Source organism: Rousettus aegyptiacus, unplaced genomic scaffold, assembly GCF_014176215.1.
Source record: "Rousettus aegyptiacus isolate mRouAeg1 unplaced genomic scaffold, mRouAeg1.p scaffold_m13_p_1, whole genome shotgun sequence".
NCBI lineage: Eukaryota > Metazoa > Chordata > Mammalia > Chiroptera > Pteropodidae > Rousettus > Rousettus aegyptiacus.
In genome coordinates this window covers 65,567,531-65,587,732 of record NW_023416284.1, presented here as the reverse complement: position 1 = coordinate 65,587,732, position 20,202 = coordinate 65,567,531, and the positions used below count along the sequence as shown (strand labels likewise).

The 20,202-nt window shown below is 44.6% G+C and overlaps 1 protein-coding gene across 7 annotated transcripts in view; it reads left to right on the top strand.

The window, feature by feature from the left end:
* The window catches only part of BCAR3 (BCAR3 adaptor protein, NSP family member), a 184,072-nt gene that overhangs the window by 116,693 nt on the left and 47,177 nt on the right, over positions 1-20,202 (top strand). The window contains exon 1 of one of the 7 annotated variants that reach the window (XM_016134230.2): positions 14,768-17,463. The exons of the other annotated variants lie outside the window; for them this stretch is intronic. Coding sequence (XP_015989716.2) covers positions 17,380-17,463 — 84 coding nt within the window. The 5' untranslated portion in view covers positions 14,768-17,379. Of the gene's footprint in view, positions 1-14,767; positions 17,464-20,202 lie in introns of those variants that run through there. 7 annotated transcript variants of the gene reach the window in all.

Genomic DNA, 20,202 nt, shown 5'->3' with positions numbered 1-20,202 from the left:
AAAATTCACATTTCATTGTACCTAAAGTTTGATTGAAATGCACTCACACCCATTCATTTACATATCACCTTTATAATGGTAGAGTTGAGTAGGTGCAACAGAATGGGTGGCCAAGCCTGAAATATTTACTGTAGGAAAGGTTTACTAAACCCTGCTCTGGACAGCATGCATATACACTGTCCCTGCTTTGCCTCCCAATGAGGCGAAGTAGGCTTTCCACAAAAATGTCATCTTTTCATGCTGAAATTTCCATGACACAACCTTGCATCACTGATATCACCTTTATCTTGCCTGATGACACAGCAGTGAGTCCTTGTGCGAGCTGTGAGATCTTGCACAGTTACAGAGGCAATGCTGTTTAAACACATCTAGACGTATCTCAGTGTCTCGTGAAGTAGACCTGTCTGCTCTGAGTAGCATCTCTCTGTAGTACCCATCATATCTAGCATCTTCAGCTCTGCTGGTTGAACAAGTGTTTAGAGCCAGCACAGGTGTTTGAATCCTGACTGCTCTTGCCTGGGGCTTGTCTGGATAACCCCTCAGGCCAGATATTGTTCTGCTTATACAGTCAGAGATGAGTTTTCTTGGTGTCAAAAGTGAATTCTCCCTGGACCTCTTGAACTTGATGGTTTGAATCAAGGTCAGACCCTGCAGCTGCCCTCTGGGGGTGCTCAATGGAGCCTGCTCTGCCCTATGAGTGGAATGAGGCTAGATTCACATTTGTAATCTGTGCTGTAGTCTTCATTGTTGGCTGAAGGAAGAGGATTCTTCTGAGGTCCCAAACAGAATGAAAGGTGGTGAAGAGACTGGAAAACTACAATGCAAGCAAGAATTGAATCTATGGCTTCTGACCAGAATCAGCTTTATAATTGGACTTCAGAGCCCCTCATCCCCTGAAAAATGTAGCCTGTCTACCCATAAAACCTCATCTCTTGCCAACTACCTTAGTCACTATACTCCTGCATGCTGACTTTTCCTGTTGCCCCTGGGTCTTTGCCTTTCCCTCAGCCTGGAAGGTTCTTTGGAGGTGGAACAGCTGAGTGGTTTGAAGGGGGTGCTGAGATGTTGTGGGTTGAATTGTGTCCCCTCAAAAAGATATATTGAAGTCCTAAACCCCTCAATACCTGTGCATGTGATTTTATTTGGAAATAAGGTCTTCGCAGATATGATGGAATTAAGATGAGGTCCTAGTGGATTAGGGTGGGCCTAATAAGGACTAGTGTCCTTTTAAAAAGAGAAGAATTGGGACACAGAGACACAGACACACAGAGAGAATGCCATGTGACAAAGGAGGCAGATATTAGGGTTGATGCATACACAAACCAAGGAATGGTGCAGATTGCCAGTGATCACCACCAGCTAGGAAGAGGCAAGGATGTGTCCTCCCCTGGAGCCTTCAGAGCGAGCATAACCCTGCCGACACCTTGATTTTGGACTCCTAACCTTTAGAGCTATGAGAGAATGAACTTCTATTTTAAAGCCACCAAGTTGTGGTAATTCGTTACAGCAGCCCTTGGAAACTAATACAGATGTAAAGCCCCATCTTAGCCATTTCTTGGTTGTGTGACATTGAGCAAGTTTCTGAAATTCTCTGGAGCTTGATTTCTTCCTTCACAGTAAATGGTAGAATGTAGGGATTAAATGCGTTAACGCACATACACTTGTTAGCACAGAGCCTGGCATGTCGGTAACACTCCATAAATACTAGTTTAGTAATTATCACTCTAGTTCTCTATGTGGCTGGTCCACCTTGACTCATACACCCATACATACTCTTATACTCAGAGAGTATAAGATATTATTGCCTCAGAGAGACCTTCCCAGCCCCACACTCCTTACCCCCTGCTAAAAACAGCCTCCCAACTCACTATCTCATTACTCTGTATATTATCATTATAGCACTTGCCCCAAATTCTATTTGTTTACTTAAAAAAAAAAACTCATTAGAATGTGAGTTCTGAGGGCAAGGACCTTTTCTTGTCCAACTAATAAATATTTAGTGATGGACTGGCCAACTGATGACCATGTACGACCAGGTGTGAAGGGTACTTAAATTGAGAGAAGAGAAAGTATTACATCTCTAAAAGTTTTCCAGAAATTCTTCAGTTATTTCATGATAGCAAGGAGATTCCCACACCTAACCTCAATCTGCCTTCTCTTGCCAACCTAGTATAGGATAAAAACTGTAGGGTCCCTGTTGTCACCGTAAATACACACATATTTAGGTAGAGATATGCACTTTTTAAAAGTGTAGTTATGGCAACCTCTATGTCTCAGACCTATGAATTCCTCCGGAGATCTTGTCATCATTTTGTCATGAGGTCCCAGTAACTTTTCCAAATGGGAAGCCCCGCCTTTTAGCCCTGGAATCATATGCTGTTAAGCTCTGCCCTCTAGTGGTAATCAAGTGTCACAACAGTGCAGCATTTAACCAGTTTCTAAACATTCTGAGAGCTTTTAATATAAAACGTAATAGTGTGTTTTACATTTTTGTAAATATAAGTACATTATATTTACAACTTCAGAACTAAGGGCTGTGTTTAAAGTATATAAAAAGGCAAGCGGTTTCCATTGGCTTCATATAAGACAGTATAATTGTCAAGCTACTTTATTAGTGGAATTATCTAACATTCTTGGACAAAAAATTCTACAATGCTGCAACACTGTATGAATATTTTGTAGGGAGATTGACGTTGATCTGAAGTGTTTCTTCTGGTAACCAAGAAGTTTCCTTGGAAAAAAATTGTATTTCAGTTGTACTTTGACAGCTGAAAAAAAATGGTAGCTTGTCAGGAAGGAAACTGGTATTAGGTGAGGCAGAAGACAGATATCAGCATGTTAGAGATTGATAGGGAAGAACCCATGCCTGTAGGACAGTGTTCACCCGGCTGACTGGGGTGGGGCAGAGTAGCAGGAGGAGTCTTCTGGAAAGAGTACGTACGTATTCTCATATTTCTTGAATGGGAAGAGAGTGTGGAAGCTTCAAGTGTTCTTGGGAAATCTGAGATGGTCAAACTGTTAAGTGATCAATAAGGCTGAGTTGGGGGGAAATTGTATTGATTATTCAATGCACAAAGTAGTATCTAACTACATGTTCCTCTGCAATTGATTTTTTTCATTGGACATCATTCCATGTTGAATGAATGGGTCTGCCTCCTCTTTTGAATGGCTATCCAGAATTCCCTGGTATAAAATACAATTATATTGAACCAATTCTCTACTGACATATGGATTCTTTTTACTGTTTTCTTGTTATAAACAGTTTTGCAGTTATTTAACAAATATAGTTGTATTTGTTTTATGTGTCATAGTAATTTAACAAATATTTATTGAGGATCTGCCATCTGCCGGTCACTGTTCTAGGGGCTGAGCACACAGCAGTGAACAAAACAATGTCCCTCCCTCTAGGGAGCTTATGTGTAGGGGGTGGAGGAGTGAGGAAGAAGACAAGGAAGACAACCAGGTAAACCACGTCAGGTGGCGATGAGTGCTAAGCAGGAAAGATTCATCAGAGAAAGGAGCTATAAAATGTTGGGGGAAGGAAGCATTAAATTTTAAATAGGGTGGCCAAGGGAAGGCCTTTCCAGAAGATGACATTCGAGTGGAGAAGCAAGTCAAGCGTGGTATCTAAAGAGAAGAGGACACAGCAGGGGCAAGGCCGTGAAGCCAGAGCTCACCTTGTCCACTGAGGAACAGTGGAAAAGGGGCTAGAGGAGGTCAACTCCAGCAAGAGAGAGGAAAGCCAGTGTAAAAATGATGAAGGGGGCCAGGGCAGATTGCAAGGGATCTGTATGTCTGAATCGAGTTAACTTTTACAGAACGAGATGTAGAGCCATCTAAGGATCACTTTGGCAGGAGCTGAGAGACCGGTAGGGAGGCCATCCTGGCTGTGCAAATGAGATGACCATAATTTGGGCCTGTGATAGCAGAAGAGGTGGTGAAAAAGACAGAGTCATCAGGATTTTCCGATGGAGTGGATGTGAGGTAAAAGAAAAGAAAGAAGCGCAATACTAAAAAGATGGTGTTGCTATCAACTAAGATAGCTTGGTGTGCCTTTATGTGGGAATTACCGTAGGATAAAAACCTATGAGTAGAATAATTGAGTGTTGGGTAATGGGTTGAAATTAACTTCCTGGCAACTAAGGAGTTTTTATTTTGTTTTTCACATTTCTGTTTCCAAATTTTCTCTAATAAGCATTAATACTTTTATACAGTTACTTATAAAAATAAAAACACTCTTCTATTTATACACCTTAGTCTGCTCCATAGATATGCTGATAAGAACTGTGGCTCAATCGAAATTTTGTAAAACAAGTAGATTAGATGAATTAGAGCAAAAGTTCTCAAATTCTTTGGTCTTGAGATTTCTTTGCACTCTTAAAAATTATTAAGGGCCTCAAAGAGCTTTTGTTATTTGAGTTTTAGCTATTGGTTTATTGCATTAGAAATGGAAATATAGGAATTTTTAAGGGTTTACATAATTCATTTTAAAATAACTTATTATATGAATATAAATAGCATATTTTATAAAAACTTGTAATTTTACAAAACAAAATTTAGTGAGAAGAATGGCATTGTTGTACATTTTTGTAACTCTCTTTAGCGTCTGGTCTAATCGAACATAGTTTGATTCTCACATCCGCTTCAGCCTTCAGTCTGTCGGCTTTGTTGTTTTATTTGAAGTCTGAAAAAAATCTGGCTTTGCACAGATATATAGTTCAAGAAGAGAAGAGTATTTTTTTATTGAGGTATAATTGGCAGAACATGATATTTGTCTCAGGTGTACAATATAATGATCCAATATCTGATATATTGCAAAATGATCGCCACAGTAAGTCCAGTTAACATCCGTCACCATATATAGTTACATAAACTTTTTTCTTGTGACGAGAACTTTCAAGATCTGCTTTCCTACCTACTTTTGAATATGCAATACAATATGATGAACTATAGTCATCATGCTACACATTACATCCCCATGATGTATTTGTTTTATAACTGGAAATTTATACCTTTCGACCTCCTTCACCCATTTCACCGACCCACAGGATTTTAATAGCCTATTCAGATAGAGATTTTCTTTTTTAATGTTATGCTAAAAAGTTGTAGTTTCATAAAGGTTAATTGTAATGTTGAATCTAAAACCATATCAATGAACTTTTTTTTAACTCTGTTTCTTTAAAACCCCTTGGTCTGTCTGCTAATTTGAAAGGATCTTTACCCATGCATGATTTTGTGCCATTGTGCATTGGTCATTTGAAAAATACTGGTTTACTGAGTTATACAGATCTTTCAGATGTTAACATTTCACTATACAATATCCAAGATTCACATTTATTAATATCACCATTTATGAGAAAAATCATTATTGAGAAGCTGTCAAACTCATGGTAGTGAATACGTTTCCCAAAATTCTAATTTTCAGTTTTAAGCACAAGGTTTATCGTTGACAATCAATGCTGTCAGTTGTTTCGCTTAAACTGACAAGTTCACTTTGTTCATTGTTTAGGAAATGTCTGCCAAATAAATACCTACGACTGAATAACCGTAGTCTGTCAGACGTTCTTTGAAGTAAAAATGGTGCTCCGTGAAAAGGCAGCTAGTTAGCTCATGATTTAGTGGTGCAGTTGCTTTTCCTCAAGAAAAGCATGTGCCTGGGTATGCGGGAGAAGGGCTGCGTGTGCTTCCTGTCTCATCACACAGAAGATTAAAGAGCCATGGACTCAGGGGCCAGGACGTAATAATTCTTACTGCTTCACCAAGGACTTCTGAAGTGGAACCAGCTACTTTCTAAAGAAACGTGTTTTTTAATTTTCTTAATATTTAAAAAGTTAATTTTAAAAATTGGTGGTCAAGAGATGCGATGACTACTTATGCATTTCGGTGCCTCTCCCTTGCTCGGTGGTCGGCTCCCAGCAGTTTCGCCCATCGTCGCTTTTGCCCTATCAGCATAAATGTCAACCCAGTGAAAAAGGCAAAAAAATGGCTGAGTATTATTATGAAAACAGGATTGAACTCATAGACTCCCTGAAAGGCCCCCTCGGGCCCACCAACCCACTCTGAGCACTGCCATCCTAGAGGGTCTCCTGACACTTAAGAGCTGTCACAAAGCTGCAGAAACAGAACACAAATCATCACCTCCTGTTTATCTAAATCCATATTTTTTTCCTCTAGCTAAGTTTTTTTTTAACCTGGCTTAAACAATTGTGTTTGCATCTAAAGATACTGATTATAAATAGAGAAGAGACATTAAATTTTCATTTAAATATAAGAAAAAAAATCGAGACTCTATCCTAGAAATAAGAGTCCTCAGTTCTGGACCTGCTCTTTATAATCGATAGGGTTGTGAAGCCTCGGTAAGTACTGTTTCATACGATCCAGTCTTTGCTCACTATATGCTGTGAAGAGCTGGGCCAGAGCAGTTACTGTTCTTTTCTAATTGCTTTCTATTAAAACCATGAAAACCCAGAGCTTGGTGAGGCCAAGGCCTGGTGTATGGCAAGGATGCTCTGCTTGGATGCGAAAGTGCAGGCGAGGGATGAATTTATTTGGGCCAGGCTGAAAATGAACATTCTCCCGATCCTTAAGCTTTTATTAATTGCCACCGCATTTGCACAGTTCATACTCCCAGAGTGGATTAGCTGGCTGAGCTCCACCCGTCTTTTATGTCAGTGAAGATAAGGATGTGTCAGACCCTGGGAACAAGGAGAACATGCTGTTTGGCCCTTCGAGGCAATTTCCTTTTTGAGTCCCAGCTCTCACCAGATGGCATCTAATTGTTTCTTGAATGACCTCAGTGTCCAGGCCACAGGAACCTGGTCTGAGAGGCCATTTCACACATTTATTAGCCTGTGGATAAGAACTTACTGCATAAAGCCCCCATTCACACTCTCAAAAGAGCTTTTTGTACAGAAGCAACGATAGAGCTGGAGGACTGTTTCCTGTGACCACCAGTCTCCAATTGCATTCTTATTTTTTCCCAGGCCCAGGTGGGTATTTTTCAAAGGGTCTGAGTGGTCCAGATGAGTCCATTATGGCCCATCCTCCTCCTCTCCTCTGTCCTCCACTGGTTTTTACTGGAAGGAGCCTCAGCAGAACAGGGTTGTGTCCTCACATCCCCTGGTTTGCAGAGCATTCAAGGATTGCTTGTGCAGAGCACAGGTGGTAGGGGCTAGGAATCGCTGTGTTCTGGAATCCTCTTCCCATTTGGGAATACAGATAGTTCGTAGTCAAGAAAGTGATGTGCTTCTGAGGGCTGGATGGGGAGCCAGCCCTAATCCAGCCACCGGGATGGCAAGGCTAGTTCACCTGATGAGGACCATGACCCTCGTGTGGCAAGTCATGTCTTATGCCTCTGTGGCTTTTTTTGAGGTGGGGATTGGGCGGGGGTGGGGGGGGGCGGGGTGGAGCTGTCCTTTTGCAAATGTGGTGAATAAGAATACTTTGTCTAGAAATATGTAAGCACACTTGCTGTGTGTCTTACTTCCAAGTGTTTGTTGAGAATCCCTGTGCTGTCTCCAAACGTTCACTGGCCCCTGTCCTGTTCAGGCATCATTCTGGCCATTGGAGTGATGACGATGAATAAGACATAGGTCCTGAGGCCAACAAGCTAGGACAGAGCTCACTTCGATGAGCGCTTCAATGGCTGGATGCTGGAAGACGCCTAGAGCTAGGGCTCCTTACGGGGGGGTGGGGGGCCGGTAAATAGAGCAATAGAGATGGGCAAAGAAAGCCCCATCGGGCCGTGCAGACTGAGAATCAGGGCTCTGAGGCTACTTCCAGGCCGTGTCCACCTACATCGGAGCAAATTTGGGAAGATCCAAATGTAATTTGGGGATGATACAAATTTCGTTTTCTTTGACCTAGAAAAAAGTCATGAGAGTTGCCCTCCCAGGTTATTAATTGGGCCTGGTAAAATCCACCTGGCCTTGTAAGGGAATGTCTCAGTCAGTACCTCTGAATCGGGTTTTCCTTCTGTCTTTCTGCAAAACAGAATAGCCTGCCCTCCAGGAACTTAAGATGTTGCTGTTGCCTGCATGAGCAGGACCGAGGGAGTCATTCGTCACTGGCTTCCCCCAGCCTGGGAGGGGCACTGGGTGTGGGAGCAAAACTCACACCTACATTCAGTGGCACAGAACATTCCAACTCCATGAATCCTCCCTTTTTCTAGAGGCATATTCATGTCTGCTTTATCCTTGAAAACTCAAGACAATGCAGTTCTTTAATGAAATGTCCTTGGAGCAGGCTGTGAAACATCATTAATTTCCACCCATCACTGAAACAGGAATATACAACCCTATTATTAATAGGTATATGTTATACATGTTTTCATATAACCTCAGTTTATGTCACCTTTTTAGCGTTTTAGATATAGGGATCACATACATGTGAACCCCGGTAGAGCCCCAAACAATGAATTACATCTTGATCTCAAGTTTTACTTAATCTCACAATGGTAAGGTGAACCTATAAACTCTCAAACTGATGTGAGTGAGGAAATTTATGACTGGGAAGGGAAGAGGGTGGAGCGTCCTGGGTGGATGACTGTTCTGAGGAAGGAAAACATCTCTGGACTCAATCTTTGCGTCTTCCTCTCTCAGCACACTGGCTGCATTCTCTCAGATCAACTTCTCCATGTATGGGGAACATATGGCCATAGGCTATTCTAGTTAATCTTGAAGCTTATTGTCCAAGAGAAAAAAGGGATCTTTTCCTCTGCTCTGGGTTGAAAAATCCCAGGGAATTACTCTGGTCTCACTTAGGTCACATGTCTACTCTTGGATCATTCTTGTTCAGATTCTAATTGGCTCACACATCCGCTGCAAATATGAATACTCATACATTGGGATAAAGCTCTTAAATGTAATAACCATTATCTGCTATTATAATTATATCCCCTCCAAATTCTTGGAATCAGAAGTATATTAGGCTATATTTTCTAATCGTCTCTGTCTACTTAGTGAACATTTGTAAAATGTTTGGCATATGAATACTCATTTTTGCAGAGATGTTTTTGAACTTTTCAAGTCCTAGACTCATCTTCCTCTAGTATATCTCTCTCTTGGTTTATTTATGTGCCGGATTCCCATTGCCTCCCAGTTTGTCAGATCCACATTGTTCCAGAGAAGTTGTAGGGTGGCAGGGCAGAGAGGCTGTGAGTTCCTCTTATAGTTTGGCCTTGGAAAAATTCCCACATCTGCTGTCTGTCCTGAGTAGCCCAACCCTGAGGCTGGTGTGGTGTGCCTAGAGATTAGTCCAGGTGAGTTGCTGCTGCACTTGCCGGTAACTCTCCCTTCCTCTACCCTGCCCTCCCACTCCTCTGGGCACACACTGTGAGGGATCGCATTGTCCTTTGAACCACTGACAAAAGGAACCCATTGTCTGTGCCAACACCAGGAGTGTTGACCATCCCGACGTCACTTTTGTAGGTGGCATTGTACTTGGCAGCTGACTGGTAATCAATATGATTATTCCCATGTGACATACCCTCTGCCTTTTCCAGTGGAGAAATGAGTCCAGTTGATGTCTCTATATACAAAAAGATGATCCCTTTGCCCTCCGACCATCACCTGTGCTATGGGGCTTTGCTGCTAGGATCTCTGACTGCGGATGTTTCAGATGAGACCTGCTGTCTGTGTTGCCAAGAGTATCCATCGTTTGATTGGAGAGAGGGGGTTTTGCAGCAGCCACAGTCCTCCCTTCTGGATTTGCACAAGATAAGGTACTCCAGGCAACCAGGTGGAGTCCACGCTTCCATTATCACAATCGATAGATCCAGCCATTCTGAGTCATAGTTGTTTTAATTATTAACTCTTAAGAAGTGCTTGATCTCACATGTGAAATGTAGATAATAATACTTATCTCCTAATGTGAGCATTAAGTAAGGCACTACGGTAAAAGCTCTCTGTATAAATGCAGGCTCTTGGGGGCCCTTTCATGTGGGGTGAGTGAGGGCTCCTTTGAGGAGCCCCAGCTGAAGGATGGAGAGGTGTCTGTGACTGTCACAGTCTTCTGGGAATGTGCCGGGGAGAGGTTGCTGAGTCGAATTTGTAGCTGTTCGCAGTTGGTGGTAATATTAGGTATTGTGTGCAAACAGGGCCCTTCTACCACCTAGGTAAAGGTGGGGGGGGGTCCCTTCCTCTCACAGGTGTTTAAAGCTACTCCAACAGACGGAAAGAAAGTGACACTGCTGTCTTCAGGGTCTGTCTCCCAATCTCCTTTTACTAACCACAGCCCTGCTAACCTGACTATGTCCAAGGCAGCCAGGAAGCTTTATCTGCCTTGGCTCATGTCCATGATAACCAGGATATTCACTTCCCCTCTCTGCTAGAAGGAAGATTTAGCAAAACTGTCAGAAGCTACATCTTTAAGAGCCACTGGAAGTTTTTCTACATCAGTGGGGATTTTTAGGTCTGATGACTCTTTGAGAACTGCACAAAACCCATGGACCCCTCATCCAACAGTTTATATGTAATTTCCAGTGGCTCATGAATGCCCTGCCACATGCCCATGTTAAAAACTCTTCGTCTGGACTGAGTCTCATAGCCATTTGGACGGGATGAAGAATTAACTGGTATGTCACTCAGATGTTAACGCTCGTGATTGATTCATGACCATGAAAGAAGGATATTTTCCTACTGAAATATCTCACTCAGATGGCTGGAATTTGCTTGAAAACAAAGAAGAAGGGATTGATACGATCATTTTCTGTTGTTCTTAGGCAAGCTTTCAAGCCTTGCCTAAGTAAACAAGTGGAGTTAGTCCTGACTCCACCTCTCCCCTGGTGCCAGTCCTGTCCCGTGCCCCAGGATTCCTGCTTCTCTTAGGCATTCCTTGGTGCCTGCTTCATCCACTCAGACATTTGGTAGCCTTTCTAGGTGGGTGATAGGCATGGAGTGGCATTGGAAGAATGCACTGTAACTCTGGCAATTCCAGCCCCTAGGGACTAGAGAGGAGGAGGTGCAGGCGGAAGGCAGAATCTAGGAGGACATGGAAAGTCTAGAGAGGGGAGCTGGGCAGAGACAGTGTGGCATCCAAGGGGCCATACGAGGCCCCATTCTAATTCTAGGAATGATTGATGTCGGTATCCATAACATGGGCCAGTGAAGTATGAAGGAGTCAGGCACACGGGAGGTGGTCTTCTGGGGACTCTAGATGCACGTAGAAGATCTAGTTTTGGGGCAAGAAACTGGAAGGCTAGGCAGGGGACAGGGGTGAGGTGGCAGGACCATCAGGCAGGACATGGGCGGAAGCCCAGCTCTGCAGCCAACTTGGTGTGGGAGCAGTGATAAGGGAGGGGTGCGACCCAGATCCGGGGGTGGGGCACAGGATCCCCAGTCAGACCGGCTGGGACAGGGGCGGGACATTGAGAGCTCTGTAGTTGTGAATGGACCCAGGTAGTTATGAATGGTACCTGCTGTCCCAGTGTACCAAATCACCCAGAAGACTCCTGGGCGTGGGCCATGCGCGCGGATGCTGTGGATACACATGCTGCCTGTTAAAACAAACAGCTCCCCAAATGACAAAGATTCTGGAGGAGAAAATCATCTGAAACATCTGAGCAAGTGTGATTAAACCCATATGTGCAATTTTAATATGTGATCTTAAAATGTAAAGCCTGTAAAATATTTTTAGGCTAAAAACACTCTTAAACTTCTATTCTTTCTTTGTTCTCTGGCTTTCAAAGTTCAAGAGTCACTATAGTACCAGCTGGGGTCGGTCAGTGGCTCAGGATGGGGCTGTCTATACTCTTCTTTTGGGTTGTGGCTCCTGTAGCCTGGCATTTGGGTGAAATTTAGGGTACAGTTGAGTGCGTGTCCTGCAGAAGGAAGACGGGAGATGGGGCTTGTCCATTCCTTTGAAAGGGAAGAGAAGCTCACATTTGCTAAGTGCCTCGGACGTGTTGGGTACCAGTTTCTTTACATGTTATCTCACTTGATTCTTATAAAAACCTAGTAAGTTAGAGGAGGAAACCACGGCTCAGAGAGGGTTAAAAATTTCCCAGGGTCACCCAGCTTGCTAGTGGTGCAATGAAGACTCAAACCCACCCTGGTTCTCCCTCTACCCTGCTACCTCCCAGCACCACTTTTGAGATAAGCAAATATGTGTCTTGCGGCTCAGTTTTGGAAGATGTCATTTTGCAGAAGTGCTTGTGAGATGAGAGAGCTAGTGGCAGTGGAGGTGGGAGACAGCACGGCTGGTTCTGGCTGGCGAGCCTTTGTCATTCTTGCCTTGCAGGTGTCCCTCAGACCATTTCCGCAGCACTCTGCACGAGAGCGGCCTCTGAGGGGCTCGTTTGGTCACTGTTATTAGTTCCTTATACAGCTCACACTTACTAAAAGTGGAAGAAAGGGAAAAGAGAAACACATGTAAGCAAAGAAAATGTAGGAACTACAATGACAAGAGGAACAAATGGCTGCTTAAGGTCATGCCTGCAGAGTGAGTTTAGAATGGAAGGAAGTTGGGAAGTGGGTGGCAGATCATCTTGGGAGGGTAAGACTCCCAGGGGTGTTTGGATTGGCTTTAGGAGACAGAGGATTCCTGGATATTATAGGTAAAACGTTACAAGTGTGTGCCTTTCATTCTGGGAGGAGGGTCCATGCTTTTCATAGACTCTCAAAGAAGGCTGAGACTGCCAGAAAGTCTGTCTACTGTTGTGAGAGTTTGGAATTATGCCCCATGCATGTTCTTTTCATTTCACCTTAATGCTAAAAACAGAAAATCGAGCTGGTATAATGTAAGATTTCTGAGGTGATACCAGGAAATAGTGGTGGAGGGATGTATGGGATGGAATTGTATGTGATGGTGCAAGAGAACGGAGTCAGGACTGGGTGCTCACCTCATTTTGCTTCACATTATCAGTTATGCAATTTTAATAGCCAGTTGGAGAGACAGAAATTTGTGGGAGGACATAAGGCTCAGTAGAGAGAAATCTGGGAACTACTGTCCTCAGTCTCTTTGTGTATGTGCTCAGCAGATCAATACCGCTTCCAGACAGAGACCATTTAACAGCCATACTCTTTCCTCCCCTTGAGGAATCTGGGGGAGCTGTGGGACTGAGATGTGTACAGCAAAGGCTTATAAATGCACCCTCTGTGTTCGTCAGTGCCGGTGATCGTCTTGTCCACAGTAATGCAAGCAGTGGCCCAGAGAGCTGGGCCAGCATTTCCCACCTTCCCCCCTCAATCCAGTTTGGAGCAAGAAATAAATCACACTTGCATATAGGAAAATGTGTTGAGCTGTCTGACAGCTTATGTGGCTGCTGAGCTTGGCATGAGGAGGAGGTGGCTTCTTCCCTAACAGCCTCTCCTCATTCTCTTGGTTTCCAGCCCTGTTCCTCTAGCTTGTTATTTGATGTTGTGTGTTCTGAGATACATGAGCTCATCCCCTACCACCTCACCTCCTGGTTTTACTATGTGCAGAGTCACACCTGGGAAGCTTTGGGAAACAGGGTTGCTGATAAACATGCTCTTTCTCTAGGCCAGGGCTTCCCCAGTAGGTGCCAATCCTGCAGAAGGCATCCTCAGAGATTCAGGACTGGGCCCGTCCAGGTGAATCTTCTCTGCTTCCTATTTCATTAAAGTTGTCTTTGTCCCCTGAGAGCCTGATCACTGGAGTTTAGTGAAGACAGAAAGCCAAGAAGGATCGATCTTTCTGGAGAGGTGAAGCATCTCAGTGGTCGCCACAGGAAATTGAGCTGTTTGACCACAATGACTGAATAACTAGTGGTCTGAGTGAGTTCCAAGGACAAGCCAGGCCTTGCAGCCTTGAAACAGCATCCTCCAATCACAGCCCGACACCCACCATGGACAGTTTCACTGTCCACAGGGCTGCTTGATAATGACCAAGAGCACCTCAGTATACATGTAAGGTATAATGCCTTAATTCCAGGCTGGCTTTGGGAAGGGGAATGGGGGACATGGGCAGCACTGTTTTTCTGGTTGCCCTGAAACATGGAAAAGCAGATACCTGGTTGACACATCTTTCTCCCCATAGACCTCTCCCCTGATGTTATGTCAGAAGCGGGTCTCACTGAGAGAGTGATTTTCTGGTAGGGACTGTGGCACTTTGCGAAAGGCTTTCAAGCCTCTCTCTCATGCTGCCAAGGGGAAGCATGCATCTGTGAAATATGGCTGGCAGGCAGCTCCTGTTTCCATGGTGACTAGGGCAGGTTAGTATTAGGGCTACCCAAGGAAGAAATGACATCAAGGGCAACGTTTGCACAGGGGATTTCTTCTGGCCTACTTTAACCCTCTTTCCAGATGGGGTGGGCAACATTTGACCTGAGATGATGGGGATTTCCTTCCAGAGTCCACCTGGCTGCCCAGACCTGGCTATTTGCACAGGTGTTTTCCTTGGTGCAGAGAAGCAAGCCTCCCAGGTGTCCAGAGCAGGGTGCTGGAGAGCACGGAGCTCTCAGAGCCCTCTGCTGTGGGCCAGCCCTTCTGTCCCTCAGTCCCTGGGGTTATATTAGTGACACTGAACCCTGCCCCCAGAAGGAAATGGTATTTAGAAAACCCTGAATTCAAATTTGACTGATCCTAAATCATCTGTACCAAATTATCAGAGAGTGACCCGCTGTCTTAGTGCACCGGATCACGGCCTTTTCATGGGGCTGTGCAAATAAGAGGTTTCATTATAAGACCTTAAAAAATCTCTTACTTGTGTTTCCATGCGATCAGATACCCAGTTCTGCAATCATAGGCTGGAGTCCCTGGTCCTTTGTCTGTTCTCTGCAGAGTGACATGCAATTCTGGTCCTGTTTCTTTGTAACTAGAATAGAATAATCATTGTGGGAGAATGCGGTAAGATTGATCAGTGTGGATGGGAGACATTTAACAGCATAACAAGTCAGTGAAGAGCACTTTGCAAATTCATGCAATTAGTTGCAATAACATCTTTAGTTAAAATAACAACACTTTATTTTAGTCTCTCTCCTTGACCATTTTGGCAGAATATTGATTAAAACCTTTGAGCACTACTTCAGAAATTGGTTTTGGTGTAGAACAAAAAAAAAAAAAAGTGTTTAGGAAACAGTTACCTAATAAGATTAGCCCATTAATTCTTTAATTCTAATGGGACCAATTTGGGGGGCATTTTGGAGATAATTCTTAGAGTAAACAGGGAAAGCCTCAGGTGACAATAGTTAGGGTTCTACTGTAACCTGAGTGTCTTAGGTTTTGCTTTTACCCTCACCCTGGACTGCATAATTCTACGTAGTTTATATGTCTGAGTTATTTGTATGTTTTCTTTCAGGAATGCACTTTACTCATGCTTTCAGGGGTAGGGTATCTGAATGCAGAGGCTTTGGCTGACTAATCTCACTGAATCTCTGTGCAGGATTTAAGGAGCTGCTTCTCTCTCTCTTCAGAGGCTGGGATGGTGCTTTTTTAGCCTTTTGGGGGGCGGGGGGTAGGTTCTTAGCCTGAGGAGAAGAGGATAGCCAATGACAACTGACCGCCCCCCCTTACCTGGTAGCTGTTGGCCTGATGGATGAGTCATCCCCACAACACTGCTGGGGCCATGAGCCCCAGCTGCTCATGGAGACTTACCCTTTGAACCCCATCTAATAGAAATGAAGGCAAACAGAGAAACACTTCCTCCTGGGTACGATACATGGAAGGTGGAGGACAGTATTGACCCATCAACTAGACTATCTCCAAGGGCCCCTCTATCTCAAAAAAAAAAAAACCCAAATCCCAAATCCCTGAGTTCTACCACCTTTGGTGCTTGCTTCCAGTTCTCAGGTGGGCTTCCCAGGACCCAGGAGTTCCCAGAACTGCGCATCTGATCTCCAGAACCATGAAGGAGAAAGAGTAAGGGAGGAAGCCAGTTGATGGAGCAGAAAGGAAGTCAGCACCCCGGGTCCTGTGGCGACAGAGCCTTTGTGTGTCTAGCCCCTCGCTGGATGTGTTTATTCGGCTGAGCCTCTGCCCCGTCTGTCCCCACAGCCCTCACTCAAGCACTGAAGCTGCTTACTAGGCATTGAACAAACAATTTCCCATTTTTACAGCCTGACTTGACCTAGTCCAAAGGCCAAGGCCTCCTGAGGATCGACACTAATCCCATTGGATATTTCTCATACTTCCCTCATGCCTCATCCAGTGTTGTTCCTTCCTGGACTGAATAGGTTCTGTTCTTCCTTGTTGCAAGTTTCTGCCTGTGTGAAGTTTTAGAAAGTTTCAGGACGCATTCCATTTTTGAGTGGCCAGAGCCACGGAAAGCTAATATTTGGAACAGTAGGAAAGGAAGAGCTACAGGCAGAAACCTGGGTTTGATTAAAACATGCACGCGCATGCACACACACACACACACACACACACACACACACCCCACCCCCCCGAATCATTGAGCATCTACTCTCACTGGAATGAAAGAAGAAAAGCAATTATTTTCCCCTAAAGGCTTTAGGAGGCTCTTGGTAGGGGTGAAGGCCTCTGAGTGCAGAAGAATCACTTGGCTACATCAGATGCAAGGTTTGTGTGCTGGATCTGGGTTAGGCAGAGTGGATAATTAAAGTGAAGATGGGAATTAGAGTGAAGTATTTAAGGCGAAGGAGGGGAGTGAGACAAACAGTAGGGTCAGAGGAGGCGACACAGCCTGGCCCCCATCCTCCAAACAGACTGCACAGCCAGGTGGGGTGGGCATGGGGCACTCAGGGTGTTTGCTGACAGACTTGCTAATTAAACACCAAAAGGCAATATTGCTTTCCCAGTAGTGATGGCTGTGCCAATGCTATCAGCTGTAAGCTGGCTGCCAGGAGCATCCTAATTAAAAATAAACAGTTCCAGGATGGTTTGAGAGGGCGGGGACAGGGATCCTGCCTGGGTTCCTTAGGACTTCTAGGGGAAAATCACACCCTGGTCACCATTAGGTCCTTTTCTCAGAGGAGCCTCTGTCTCAACACAAGGTGGTGTGATTTGTGCTTCCCTCAACCCCTAGGTTCTAGGTCGACAAGCAGACAGACAAAGCCTCTAGGAACAGAATGCCTGGTGCCTTCAGCCCTGGGAAAGAAAGGCTGCCTGAGAGGATAACGATCTCTACAGGGTCTCTAAGTTGAGGGGACAGCTAAAGCCCAAAGCCTCTTCTAGGAGAGGTTAGAATTTCATCAGAGAGCAAGTCCGGTCACATGAGAATTTCTGGCACTGTGTGCATGGCAGGCTGGACACCAGCCTACCAGAATTGAGCGAGTGGATCGTATTGGCTTCAGCGGAGGGGAAAAGTCCCAGCCTGGCCTGGGAGAAGGAGCCGGCTCACTCCCTGGGCCACTGGACTGCGGGCGGGGGCAGCGCAGCTGCTGCGGAGGGACTGGGGCTCTAGTGCCCCGAACCCCCTTTCTTTGAACCCTAAAGAAAGTGTCCAGGAATTGAAGACTGAAATATGCCCAAGGAATGCAATGCTTTCCACACCATGTCGGCAGCTCTGTGCTGCTTCTATCACCGCAAGTCTTTCCTCGGAGTCAAGGTAGGTGTGGTTTTGAGATAAGGTACATGTAAAATTCTTTGGGGGGGGGGGCCTTGCAAGCATTAGTTTTCTAAAAGGCACTAGACAAAGTTTGCGGTCTGCTGCCTGTAAAAACAGAGGCACTTGCTTTGACTGATGGACCTTTGTAAGTCGGTAGTGTCTCCCCTGGGGGCAGAATCCAGCCCCACAGACTGGGGCTCCTTATCTCTGTTTTGGGATGAAGCTCTGTTTTTCTCAGGTCATTTTCAGTCCCCTTGGGCTGAAATTTTATACCAAAATAGCTCAATAAGACAGAGCTATTCTTCTTTCCCTCTCTCTCTCTCTCTCTCTCCTCTTTCTCTCTTCCCTCATTCATAATGAATGTGAGGTGGCTGAGCCCCTCTCTCCACTTAACCTGCTGGTCCATTATGCCAATAACATACATATGTACAGAAACCACCAACTATCTCTCCTTTCCGATCACAGCCAGGTTCCTAAACATTTCAGTATTAAGAACTGCCTTTTTTTTTTTTTCCGCCGCTCTCATTTTTTAACCTTTGTTACAAGACCAATGTCGAAGGTTTTGCGTATGTCAATACATTATGTATTTTGATGAAAATATTCAGAGAACCTTATTTGAGTAACCCAAGACGAGGCCTGTGTTCTGTGTCACCCGCCTGTGACAACACGAAGAATTAAGATTGATACAGGCTCTTGTTGATCTGGAATTTGTCTGCCTTGGAAAAATCCTGTCGGTCCCAGCATAACAGCAGACCTCATTTATTCATGAGAAATAAGAGTCTGAAAGCTCTCAAGGAATTCTTTCCACCCCGACAGCAGGGTTCTCTCTCCTGAGGGACTTTTTGAGTGCCATTGAAAAAACTGCAGCAGGGTTATGATGCTTCTTTCTTCTCAATAATGCTTTAAAAAAAAAAAAAAAAAAGGAAAGCTCATCAAAAGGAGAAAGACCCCTTTGTGGAAAAATGCATACTGAATGAGAAGAAAATAGGCTTCTTCTGGTTTTACCGCCCTGTTGTATTGTTCAGAGCAGTTTTCTAACTATTTAGTAAAGTTCACTTGTGCCTCTTTGTCAAGGAGTTTGGAAGAGGATAATTCATCACTGGTTAAAAGTGTTCCCTCCATGATTTAAGAGCCCCTTTCTCTCTTGGAGCCCAGTGTGGGTGATGTAAGGACCATGAGGTTTCTGGGCTAAATATGGATCGTTCTAGTGTGGGACAGATGAAGTCATGACATGAGCAGTGTTTTAAAGCTGTCAAAGATAGACCAGAAGGTCCCAGAGGGTAGCATGCACTTCAGGGGTTGGCAGTAGGTTTTCATTCTAATAGAAGTCCTTTCATAAACCCACTTCTGCTAATTCAGAAGAGTGAGACTCAGCATCTGGTATGTGTGGAAACAGTCCATAAATATCTGGATCTTAGTGATGAGATTCTGTTTAGATACCCCAGCTCCTTTGGGGTTATGTCCCCCAGGGCCTGCACAGAAAGGCACAGTGAACATATGGGGTGAGTCTGGACAAGCCTCCTTCAGTTTGGGCTCTTCCCAGCCTCCCACCATGGCCAGTCTCAGTGGCTGACTGTTGGCAGAAACACCCTCCTTTCCACCTGGGGTTCCTAGTTGACCCCTAGTCTGTTGCATCTTCATAGCATAGAGAGAGGGCCTGACCTGCTTCATCACCAGAAACTAAAGCCTTCAGACCCCACCTAGGGTCTTCCACTGACCCTCAAGATAGTTCTCCCCATCTTGTTTTGCATGAGTAGTTACCTGGGAAAGAAAATCCATCTTGCTTAAATCTCTCACACTGCATCCCAGTGTTGCCCCAAGGACAGCACTGCATCTCTGTATTGGGGGTTTCAGGTCTTGCCACTCATAATTAGTTTCTGTTGCAATTAGGATTTCAAAACTAAATTGGGATCGATTGCCTGACAGCAAAGCGGAAATAAAGCTCCAATTCTTGACCATGTATGCTGCTTCCCTTGGCATGAATTTCTCATACCAAAAATAACGCTGCAGTCGCCATGGTAACTTTCCATTTGGTCTAATCCATATCATCTCTGGAGAAAGTCGAATGTTATTAATAGTGTTTGTTGTATGGGAAGAAAACTAAAAATATAAAAGCTGCTTTGCTACATAGGAGACCAGTCACTCTGGCACTTTCAGCAACAAGATCTTATTTGCAGAGATTTAGCCTCATGTGGACGTGTGTACAAAGGCCCTAGAAAGGAATTAAATGGGAGGCCAAGGATGGAGAGGAGGGTCATCACATGCAATGGTCACTGGCCCTCAGGGAGTCGAGCCAGAGATGAGATGCTCCAGCCACATCAAGGGGTGTGACATTAGCACCCCAGGAGGGGTTCGTGGGAGGCAGTCATTTCACAAAAGACTACTGGATCTTGGGTGAGAAAGGGAAAGATATAGTGCTTGTGCCCAATGGAAAAGAGTTTGGAACGAAGATGTTCTAGATCCATAGCGTTAGCAGAGCACGTTCAAGTCCAAAAGTCCCAGAATGTCGAATGTAGTGGCTCCATCCATGTGTAAGGACTCTGTTGGGTGGGGGGTGATAAAAGACAATTGAATGTGGTTCCTGCTTTTAAAGGACTTAACCACTAGAGCAGTTGGTCCTAGTGCCATGTCGTTACATTTGCAAAAGGCTTTCCAATGTCTGAGTCTCTTCCCAAGTTGTCTCACGGGAGCCTCAAAACAAGCTCTCCGGGTTGGGCAGGGCAATCGTTTACCCCTTTC